The sequence below is a fragment of the Odontomachus brunneus genome, unplaced genomic scaffold (assembly GCF_010583005.1).
Source record: "Odontomachus brunneus isolate Ranch 3 - 2012 unplaced genomic scaffold, Obru_v1 Obru_scaffold_161, whole genome shotgun sequence".
NCBI lineage: Eukaryota > Metazoa > Arthropoda > Insecta > Hymenoptera > Formicidae > Odontomachus > Odontomachus brunneus.
In genome coordinates, this window is record NW_022639611.1 from 612256 (window position 1) to 624953 (window position 12698).

The following is a 12698-nucleotide window of genomic DNA, read 5'->3' on the forward strand; positions in this document are numbered from 1 at the left end:
TCTGCAAATGCATCCATTTGAGCCGCTGCTTCCTGTTTTTTAGCTGTCCTAGATTCTTTTGACCTGCTTTGGCTACGGCGCTCCTGTCTTTCCACTCGATTTTTGTCGTACACGTTAGCGAATGTTTTACACTGAAAATCGATTTGCAGTTCCAAATCTGTCATTACTTGTAGAATGAATGTGTAGCCATCGTTAAGCATGCTTCCGGCTAAATAAGCAGCAATCTCAACGATTTTCCAGCCGCAGTTTAGATGCTTGGGAGCCAAGCGCCATACGGTCGCATTAAAAGATTCATTTGCGTTTTGCGTATAGCCACCCAAGCATCTCTCAAGCAAGTCATCATAAATCCTCATAAATTGGCAGTATCTGCTTTTTCACATCAGGATGTAATGGAGGAGGATGAGTATAAGCTTGTGCTGCATTTTTAGCTTCGGCGACGCTTTTTTCATGTTATTCTGTGAGTACGCATTCCTTCGAATGGTTAGGTCATAGTATTTTGTTAATTTTTTTTATAAGAACAGTAAGTTTCCCCTTGCCTCCGAGTTTAGCAGTTTTTTTTTAATTTCGTAGTTGACTGCCCATGCGTTTCTCGACATGGCCCACACATTTACTCTTCGTTACTTTGAAATCATCACCGTAAGGTTCTGCATCTACAATGACTTTAAAAGTCTTGGCGTCTCCATCTCCAATATAATTACTGTACCTCATTTCATAACGTTCCTGAGATCTTTGAAACATTTCGAGCATAGAATCGACTTCCATTTTTCCCGAAGAGTTTCGATGATTTATTAGGCAATTCTCTTTGTGCTATGCATATTCCGGATCGTTTGAATCTCTGTGTTTAAAGTAGATGCATGCTTGACAATAACTATTTTTAACGATCAGATCTATTACTTTTCCTGAGTGATAAGCTATTAGCATAGTAACACCAAAGAGAGATGAGAACCCGCGCTTTTTTCAAGAACCGTCACCGCTAACAGTCAAATTCTGAATAGGTCTCTCGTTCTCTTCATTTATTTTTATTTCATCTTGCACAGCGTTTTTGCATCAAAAACTTTCTTAGTAGACGCATATAAGTGCTGCACTATTCTCTCGTAACCTTTGTTGCTCAATCCTTGTCCCAAGTCCATTATACCGCAAAAAATGTTTATGCCTTCTCGAGCCTCCTAGTAATCTCATAGCAAAACTATTCTTCGATTAATTTCAAAACTATTATGAATAAATGGTCCTGAATCAATGAGTGCTACACTTACACTTCACGGATATTTTAAAACCAAGTCCTCTGTCACCTGAATTCCCGAATGATAAATTACCTTTACAATTTCTGCAAATAGCAATGTCAGAAATAGCAGAAAATACAGAAATAAATTCTATGATTCGATAACAAAATCTCAAATTTACAACGACGTTAGACACCGACGCTTTCATTTTCTTAGCCGACGCACTTGCTCCGGCGTCGGCGTCACTTGACACTTCTTCTTCAGTGTCTTGTATAAATTCACTTGGGGGTCGCCGACGAGGGCGGTTAGTTCGGTTCACTTTTATCTATTTTTCGATTCATTTTTTGCAAATATAATGCACAACAACAACGTAAAACTACTGCATGGTAAGAAAAATAGGAGTGTATGAAAAACACGCTACCTCTCAACTGTTGGCTCGGAGACGTTATTTTTTCAAAAACAGCTGTTACACGAGCACAAATTATTGATTTTCCTCATCAGTTGTGCCATCTAGTGTCCAAATAGCAAGTCTGTGGTGTCAAGAGACCAAAAAGTAAAGCGTTCATGCGCGCGGTCGTATATCTGCGCTCGGTACCGTTTGGAGCGCGTTACTTATATACACCATAGGGACATTTAGACTTCGAATTTCGATTTCAAACTTTAGGAGCTTATTCTCCAGATGTTAAACTAATTTTTAAGCAATAAAAAAAACGTCAAACAATTTTAAATTACATGACCCTTCCCTTTTATCAAACATTCCGAATTGTGAGAGGCAAAGGGACTCACGTTAAACAACCACCCCGAATGGTGAGAAGCAAGAAGAATCACATTTAATATACACCCCAGATCGTGAAAGGCAAGAGGCCTCACGTTATTCAAGCACTTCGAATCGTGAGAAGTAAGGCGACACATGTTAATCAAATACCTCGAATTGTTAGAGGCAAGAGGACATAGGTCAATCAAGCACTTCGAATCGTGAAAGGCAAGAGGACTCACGCTAAACAAACACTCCAGATCGTAAGAGGCAAGAGGACTCACGTTAATCAATCATCCCGAATTATGAGAGGCAAGGGGATTCACATTAAACAAGCACCCCGATTGGAAAGAAGCAAGAAGACTCACACTCAATATACACCCTAGATTGTGAGAGGCAACACGTTATTCAAGCCCTTCGAATCGTGAGAAGTAAGGGGACACACGTTAATCAAACACCCCGAATCGTTAGCAAACATCCTGATTTGTGAGATACAAGAAGACTCATGCTCTATATTCTCCAGATCGTGAGAGGCAAGGGGACTCACGTTATTCAAGCACTTCGAATAGTGAGAAGCAAGAGAAGACGTTAATCAAGCACCCCGAATCGTGAGAGGCAAAGGGATTCACGTTAATCAAACACTCCGAATTGTGAGAGGCAAGAGGACTCACGTTAAGCAAGCACCCCAAATCGTGAGAAGCAAGAGGATACACTATACAAATAGATCGTGAGGGGCAAGAAAACTCACGTTATTCAAGCACTCCGAATCATGAAAGACAAGGTGAGCCACGTTAATCAAGCACCTTGAATCGTGAAATGCAAGGGAACCCACGTTAATCAAGCATTCCGATTCGTGAGAGGCAAGGGGACTCACGTTAATCACGCACCCCGAATTGTGAGAGGCAAGACGACTCACATTAATCAAGCACCACAAATTGTGAGAGACAAGAGGACTTACGTTATAAATGTCACGATAAAATGTTAAATATCTCAGACAATTGTTAACAAAAAAATAATTATATTGTTTTGTAAAGTCCACCATGTAAGCTACAAGAATATGCAACGAAGAATAGGAATCTCATTTAAGAAATTGAATATGACCTTGACATCACCTTCAAGTGACTATTTAATGTCAACTCATTACCACCGTCTTATGTACCCCGTATAATCATGCAACTTTTGTCTGAAACATTTTTTTCTGTCGGTCTTAATTTTCGAAATGGGCTGGATGGATTGAAATGGAATACCCTATATACGTATATTACTATTGTTATAGTTCCATATTTATCTATGTTTATATCTTTATTTGTATAATATGTTAAATTATGATTAATCCGTTTTCATTGTAATATGGGAAAATATGCACATGAAGCAGTTATTGGGTACAATGTACCTGAAAGAAATAACGCAATATTATGATGCCTATAGCACGTTGTTATTAAGTTTTTCCATAAATTGTATTATGGAAATATATCGTTATTATATATGGATATCAAATGCACCTGGAAAAAAATAACGCAATACTGTGACGCCTATAGCACGTTTTCTCCAAAAATTGTATTATGGAAACATATTATTATATATGGATAAATTTAACATTTGATGCTCTTTAATTTTTATTGTTGTAACATTCTTAAATTTTACAAGGATAATGCGTAATGGTGGGAATAAATAAAAAAATGTTACACTTTCGTAAAATGTAAACATACTTTTGTAAAAAAGATAAGAAAACTAAAATATAAGAAAACTAAAACTAAAACTTTGATAAAAGCATTTTTTTATATACCTCAAAATTTCGAAGATATTCGTTAATAATGAAAAATTTCGTTATTTTCAGAGTTGTTTCAATTCTTCAACGTTGAGATACGTAGACAAAAATATGTCAGAAATATTTATTAATATTCTATAGCATATCCGAAGTTCATCAAAATTGGTGTGGAACAGTTTCCTTAAGAGCTGACAGTCATAGTTAGCAGTAGGGTTGGTCTCCGCAATCAGAACCACATCATATGATTAATTCAAGGTTGATTCGACGTCAAAGAGGGTTGAATCAATATTGATTTAACGGCTCATCGATCATTTCAATGTCGAATCGACTTTGAATTGACTTTATGGTTCTGATTGGGTCATAATCAATAGTCTGATACGGAAGATTTGATTAGAATAATATAGCAGGTTCAAAGTCGCTAATATAGTTTGACAACAGATTAACGGCAGCTAACTAAGCGATTAACTAAGTGATATGTACCTACAGTATGTTATATTTAAATACATTGAAATAGTTATTGAATGAAACTCAGATAGCAGACAGCCATGATAATGACGTAAATTTTGTTCATTGTGTCATCTATTACGTCATTTGTCCTTCAAGTTAACCAAATAATGACGTCTTTTTGACGGTCCTAAGTCACAGACCAATGACGTTATATATACGACAACTTAATGACGTCATTTTTTTACATAAAATGACGTAACAATGACGTATGACACTGGTTAAAAAAATATACTTTGCAGAAACGATTGCAACTAGTCAGCTTATGTTGATTTTAAATATAATTTAGCAGTTTTATTTGATTTCTTACTATTTTCGCACCTGAAAATTTACTCAGTACTGGTCGGACGCGAACTCGAGACCTCACACACCTCCTAGTCTACCACCTTAGCTACTGCGCTATTTCTTCAACTGATACTAAGTGTGTTTTATTATCCCCATGCAGCCGAAACACTAATTATAATTTTCTTATAATATTATTTAATACATCTACAAAAATAAGCTATTTATAATTTTAATATTTTATATAATAAAAGAGAAATTAGAGGTATATGCATAAAATATTTATATAAAATATGTCTATCTAGATATTGACATTACAAAACATTACAATTTAAAAAAACATTTGAAGAAACATTATTAAAACGTTAAAAATAATGGAATAAGTTCTCTTTTTTTTTATTAAAAAGACGTTTTTTAACGTTCATTAATGTTTGGAAAAATGTTTATTTTTAATATTTAATAAACGTTTATTTTAACATTTAGAAAATATTTTTTAAATATTAAATGTTAACATTTAGAGAAATGTTTTTTAAATGTTAAAATAAACGTTTATTAAATATTAAAAACAAAACATTTTTCCAAACATTAATAAACGTAATTTTAATTTAAAAAAAACTTATCTTATTATTTTTAACGTTTAAAAACAAAATTAATTTTTATGTTTTTTAAATGTTTTTTTAAATATTGCTTGCTTATTGGGTAAAAAAATAATTAGTAAATAAATAAAAAATATTATATAAGGTGTAGTAAAAAGAAATCCATTATTTTTGCATGAAATTGAAGGCTTTATTTAGCATAGTTAGAATAATACGATTTAGGTCAAATATGCGCTGTTTTGTTCGATAACTTGTTGCCATTTTGAAGATAATTCCATTATGCCTCTCTCATAAAAACCTTTGTCCCTATTGGCAAAAAACTGGGACGATTTTCACAAGCTTCTCTTGAGGCAAATTTTTCACCAGCAAAATCATTCGTCATAGACAGGAACAGGTGGTAATCACTTGGTACCAGGTCCGGACTATAAGATGGATGCATAAGAACCTCCCAACCAAGCTCCTGGAGCTTCTGGCGAGTCACTATCGATGTGTGTGGCCTGGCGTTGTCCTGATGGAACACAATTTCTCTCCTATTGGCCAAAGCTAGTCGCTTCTGGGCGATTGATTTCTTCAGACGGTCCAATTGTTGACAGTACAGGTCCGAATTAAGAGTTTGGCCGTAGGGGAGCAGCTCATAGTGGATGATTCCCTGCCAATCCCACCAAACACACAGCAAAGCCTTTCTGACCGTCAATCCTGGCTTGGCCACCGTTTGTGCCGGCTCACCGCGTTTCGACCACGACCGTTTTCGCTTGACGTTGTCGTAAGTGACCCACTTTTCATCACCAGTCACCATCCGCTGCAGAAATGGATCGATTTTGTTGCGATTCAGTAGCGATTCGCAGATGGAAATTCGGTCCATGAGGTTTTTTTGCGTTAACTCGTGTGGCACCTATACATCGAGCTTCTTTTTGTATCCAGCCTTATTCAAGTGGTTCCAAACGGTTTTTTGTGCAATGTTTAGCTCCTGGGCAATCGAAAAAGTGCTTACATGACGGTCGGACTCGACGATTTCCATTTTTTTTATCGACATTTTCGACAATTGGCCTTCCAGAGCGTGGTGCATCATTGACATCAAAATTACCGGAACGGAATCGACGAAACCAAAATTGCGCGTGATTGGTTGTTACAGTATCAGGACCATAAACACTATTCACATTTTCAACCGCCTGACTTGCGTTTTCGCCTTTATCGAAAAAAAACTGTAAAATATGGCATATTTTTTCTTTGCTGGTGTCCATCTTTGACGCTCAAACAATACTGAGTCAAACAATCACAAAACTGTCTGAGAAATTTTTTTAGTACGAAATCTTATCTTTCTAGCGCCGTCTAGCGTAAACCGATCGCACTTATACAACGCGAGATACACATTACTAAAGCCATCTATTGGAAAAATAATGGATTTCTTTTTACTACATCTTATATTATATTCGTAATATTTTTTTAAATATTGCTGTAATATTGCTATAGTAATATTTCAAATTAATGTCACTGCAATGTCTTTGCAACATTGCACTGCAATATGCAATGTTGCAACGTTATTACTATATGAAAATATATCTATAAGAATAACAAATTTATCTTTTAATTCGAAAAAAAAGTTCGTCTATAATATGGTAAATTAAACGTTATCATAACATCATTTTGCAAAGTCATTTTGACGTCTTAAATCATGATGTTAAATACATGTCCTTAGTGGATAAATGACGTTACTGACCAATAATGACGACATATTGACGTCAAAATAACATCAACTTGCTGTCTGAGAACATATCCTGCTTAATTTCTGTCGCTATGCTCTATTAGCAGATTCTGTTGTATTTCTGCTAGCAACCTACCAATGAAATTTATCGTAACAGATATTGCGTGAAATCTGTTTTTGCTAGTTTGACTATCTAAGTCGTTACACTCAACATTTTACAATAGTTCAATGACTTTCTAGAAGAAATTAATATTTTCAATGGAATATAATTATAAATATTTTGTGAGCAATATAAATATGAAATATAATTATTCCTTTTAAGAAAGAAATCAGTGGATATTAATGGAACATTAAGGGGGGGACGCCTACCTAGAAACTTCAAAAATTTCGATTTTTAGGTTTTGACATTTTCTTAGAGTACAACATCTTAAAAATATTTCTTGAAAATTGCAAATCATTTCGAACAAGATTTACAAAGTTATAGGCGTCTACCTGCGGTCGAAACGATGAAGCGCCCTGAGCAGGTAGACAGGGAAGGCAGGGATGTATAATTCCTTTAGTTGTGAGATCTCTTGTACTCTGTAAAGATAAAAGATTATATAGAGGCTCCATCTCTGCGTGCATTAGTAAAATATAACGATATCCACGAGGCTAACATACCTAAAATTTAGAGGTTAGAAGTTGTTTTCGTTGTAGACTAGGGAAGTTTTGCTCAGTGTCGCAGTTATATTAACTGTCATGGAACGTACGAAAGGTTCAAGATATTTGAGAGTAACTAACAACATTAGATTATCCAAAAATAAGAAGCGAAAGCAGCCTAAAAGTAAAAATGAATTGAAGACTGACGAAAATACTTATAGTACATCTGCAAAGAAATTGAAAATGAAGAAGGATATTGTAGTGCCGCAAGATAATAATATTGAATACAGGATTTTAAATTTTGTAACAGTATTTGCTGCAATTTCGAATTATGTAAAATGCAAAGAGTGTAATGGAGATGTGAAGCTTATAACAGCGAGGTTTAAGATTCCGATTAGTGATAAAATGCAATATGTGCGAATCTAAATTAATTCCTTCCTGTCTTTACATCGGAACAACATACGAAATTAACAGAAGATTTATATTTACAATGAGAGTTCTCGGCCTTGGGCTTGAAGGTTGTCAAAAATTCTGTGGCCTAATGGATATGCCACAGTTTTTTTTTCACAGCACATACGATATTATCGTAAAACAAATTCATTTCTTTGTCGAAAGTGTTTGCAAAATAATTCTGAAAATTGCTGTAGAAGAAGAAAGACAAGAAACATGCAAAGCTAAAGACATCGAAGAAACATCAGAATTAACAGTTTCCGGAGACGGAACATGGAAAAAACGAGATTTTACCTCTCTCTACGGTGTTTCATCAGTTATTGGATATTACAGCGGGAAGGTTCTCGATATTCTTGTTAAAAGCTCTTATTGCAAACTATGTGAATTCTGGAGTAATAAGAAAGGTACTTGTGAATTCGATAATTGGCAGAAGTCACATGAATCTGAATGTTCAGTAAATCATGAAGGATCGGCGAGAAGAGTGGAAGTTGATGCAATCACGGAAATGTTTAAGCGTTCCGTACAAAATTACAACGTGAAATATGTTAATTACATTGGTGATGGAGATACGAAAACTTATACGGGTATTGTAAATGCAGCACCTTACGGCAATGACACCGATATTATTACAAAAAATGCATCCGCCATGTACAAAAAAGAATAGAAACTTGATTACGACAATGCAAAAGAAAGATAAAGGAACTTGGCGGCAAAGGAAAATTTACAGCGAAAATGATCGATAAGTTAACTGTTTATTACGGACTGGCTATTCGTCGACACTGTGATTCTGTTGAAGAAGTGAGAAAAGCAATTTGGGCAACGTACGATCACTATAGTTCGACCGATGAAAATCCTACACATAGTAAATGCCCATCTGGAGTAAACTCGTGGTGTAGCTGGCAGCGTGCTTCTGCGAGCGGCAAGCTTGCTTCTTCCAAGCACGACTACAACGCTTTTCCTGCAGATGTGTTAGCTGCGATAAAACCTATCTATGAGAGTCTCAGCAGTGATACTTTATTGGAAAAATGTGTCGGTGGACTTAATCAAAATAATAATGAGAGTTTCAATCAACTCATTTCAAAAATAAGTCCAAAAATTTATCACAGCGGATCACTCGTCGTAGAATTAGCAGCCTACATTGCGACTTGCATCTTTAATGAAGGCACTTCATTATTAAAGATCCTTCAAGGTATGGGAGTTAGTTGTGGGCCACGCTCATTTGTATGTTGCAAAAAAGGATGAAGAACGGATAATGAAAAGTAACGTCCGCGCAACAAAACACGCGCGAGGCAAGACAGCATCGTAGGCAGATGCAGATCGAAAATTTAGAAGCAGCAGCTGATGCAGAGAGATCACTATATGGGCCAGGAATTGATAATTCCATGTAAGTTAAAAAATTAATTTATTATTTAGATATAAATATGATATACAACTTTAAACGCGTTTTTCTCGAAATCACATTTTCAATGTCGGTGACCAACATAACTAAAAGACCAGTCGATTTTCCTCTATCTTTGTAGACTTATTTGAAAGATAAAAATCTAAAATCCAACAGGAGGTTTTTCTTTTTTTTTTGCTTACTTATTTTTTTATACATGAAAAACAAGCGATTTTTTGGCCAGGAAACAATATTTCAAGTTTACATCTCCGCCATTTTGTCTAAAATCAATTTTTCAAAAATCCGCCTCGTTAGGTTTTAGATAATCTAATATATAATGTAAAAATTTTCGTGTTTTTCATTTCAGATAATCCTGCTTGGAGCTAGAGTGGTCACCGCAAAAAAGGATGTTCACAGCGTAGCTTATATCACACTTATTTTTCATTATTTCTTAATAAAAAAAATACTGTAAAGACTTGAAAATATATATTTTGCAATGGGCTATTTCTTATTTACAACCCATTAGTTGTTTAACAAAAAATTCCTAAAAAGACCTATATTTCTTGTCTTCTGGATAGGCGTCCTCCCTTAAACAAAACTATTTCTACAATAATTCATTATATTTTCAAATAATTTCTATGAAGCATTATTTTTAGAATGTATTTCATATCTTATGCTTGAAAACACAATATAATCGTGATACTAATGTTTTGATATATTCAACACAATAATCAATATAACTTTAATTCAATTTAATAATAAATCCAGTTAAACTTAAACTTGAATTTAGTAGTTAAATATTAATATGTACAAGAACGAAACATTTACAAATAATACATGGGATGATATGTATGTATGCAGAATAATCGGTTTGGATCCTGCCCGCCCGCTTCTTCGACCAGGTCTTTTAAATCGTTTGGATGCTGGTGATGCTAATTTCGTCGAAGTAATACATACTAATGCGGGATACTACGGCGAAACTGGACGCGTTGGTCACGTGGATTTTTGTGTAAACGGTGGTAAAATGCAGCCCTTCTGTGAAGATAAGGAAAAGAATCAGTTGTGCAGTCATGTGTGGGCGGTGTGTTTTATGGCACAAAGTATAGACGACAGTGGTGCTAGTCTAATAGCTGAATCATGCTCCAGGCGATGCCCTTCGGGGCCAAGAATTATCGGAATAGCAGGAGAGCGCACAACGATGGGTCAGCACACTCCTATTGACACCAGAGGATCATTTTGTCTCAATAAACTTGATCCGCCTTATTGTCCAAAATATTTGAATGGTCATGGTGACGAAAGATGCTGTGTAACCGAAACAACGCAAAATAATGAACAAATACAGAACAATACAAGTATGAAACAATAGAAATTACGAACAATTAGACGAACAATGTTAAAACTAGAATCGGAATTGATTGAAAATCAATTCCGACTAAGCTAATCGAAAAATAATAATTATAAAAATTTTAAGAAAATAAATAAGTTGTATTATTAATTTCTAGCAGTATATATATTTCGCAAATATAGAACATAAAAAATGAAATTGTATTAGGTGTATAACTTTGCTTCCGCTGTTTTTTTCCGAAATTCAAGGCTTTATTGTTAAAAAACTGGTTATACATTTATGATTCAAAGTATTGTCCATCGCTGGCCACTACTTTCTCCAATCTTTCGGGCAGCGTACGAATCCCGCGTCGAAAAAACTGGTCATCTTTTCTCTCCTCATATTTTGAGGCGATCCACGAATCGATCCAATTTTTTACTTCTTCATAAGACCGGAAGTGCTGGTCAGCCAGGCCATGTGCCATTGATCGAAACAAGTGATAGTCAGAGGGAGCAACGTCTAAAGAATACGGCGGGTGGAGTAGGACTTTGCATTTCAACGTTTCCAGGTATGTTTTGACCACTTTCGCAACATGGGATCGAGCATTGTCATGCTGCAAAATCACTTTATCGTGTCTCTCGTTGTATTGCGGCCGTTTGTCTTTCAATGCTCGGCTAAAACGCATCAATTGCGTTCGATACTAATCGCCTGTGATTGTTTCAATCGGTTTTAACAGCTAAAAATACACTACGCCGAGCTGGTCCCACCAAATACAGAGCATGACCTTGGAGCCGTAAATATTCGGTTTGGCCGCGAAGTGGAAGCATGGCCGGGAACTCTCCATGATTTTCTGCGCTTGGGGTTATCGTAATGAACCCATTTTTCGTCCCCAGTCACAATGCGATGCAGAAATCTCTTCTGTCTTTGCCTTTCAAGCAGCTGTTCACAAGCAAACAAACGCCGTTCAACATCTCTCGGTTTCAATTCGTACGGCACCCAATTTCCTTGCTTCTGAACCATTCCATGGCTTTGAGTCGTTTTTAAATGGCTTGTTGAGTCACTCCCAATGATCGTGCCAATTCTTCTTGATTTTGACACGAGTCTTGATCAAATAATGCCTCCAATTCTGCATCTTCGAAAACCTTCTATCTTCCACCGCTATGCCGGTCTTCGACATCAAAATCACCGTTCTTGAAGCGTTGAAACCACTCACGTTCTTTCACTAATAGCAACTTCACCATAAGTATTTGAAAGCATTCGATGAGCCTCAACCGCAGATTTCTTCATATTGAAGCAGAAAATTAAAATCTCCCGCAAATGACGAAAATTTGGCTTGTAAACTGACGTTTTCAATCGAGAATAACTTTATAATGCAGACACAAATTGACTAATGTTTCTATGGGGTTATGTTGAGAGATGCCCAAGTTTATTGTATGATGTTCCGACGGTACTCGCGAACGGAACTTCGCGAGCGACGGCAAACAGTCGCCTGTTAGCCGCGTCGGCAAATTGCCGTCGGCTCCCGGACACGCCACTAAGATATCCGCGATAGTTGGGCGCCAGATGCGGAAAGGCCGCACCACCTCGTTAAACGCGAGAGTCGCTAATTAGCACGAAAATCGCGCGTCCCGGAACCGTCGGGACCGGTAGCTCCTATGAAATTAAAGTCGAAGACGGGATGGGTTAGGAGAAGGCGAAATCACTGGACTCGATATTGATAACGATGAGACGCTTATTCGAGGACTCTCGCACGTCCCGATAGTCGGTATACGAGAGGAGGTCGTCACGACAACGCTCCTCTCAAGACGGTACAGTTCGCGAAACGTTACACGAAGCCCGAGGGCGTTTTCCTCGGGCGAGCCTTTTCTACTCGCGCGACCACTCCGCGGACGAGACACGGCACGATACGGGACGATACGCGACACAAATATATTTGGAGCAGATGGTCGATCTTACAATTTTCGGCGACGGCTCTTGCGTCGGCGGTGGCGGCGTTGACGGCGGCGGCGGCGATCCTCTCTCTCTCCCTGCTTTCTCGTCCTCTCTCGCCCTTTGCTCTCTCTCTCTCTCTCCTCGCTCTT

The 12698-nt window shown here is 36.9% G+C and overlaps 1 protein-coding gene across 1 annotated transcript in view; it reads left to right on the forward strand.

The window, feature by feature from the left end:
• LOC116850938 (phospholipase A1-like) overlaps positions 1-10729 on the forward strand; it is a 111018-nt gene extending 100289 nt beyond the window's left edge. The window contains exon 3 of the mRNA XM_032829813.1: positions 10155-10729. Coding sequence (XP_032685704.1) covers positions 10155-10659 — 505 coding nt within the window. The 3' untranslated portion in view covers positions 10660-10729. The remainder of the gene's footprint in view (positions 1-10154) is intronic.
• The last annotated feature ends 1969 nt before the right edge of the window (positions 10730-12698 follow it).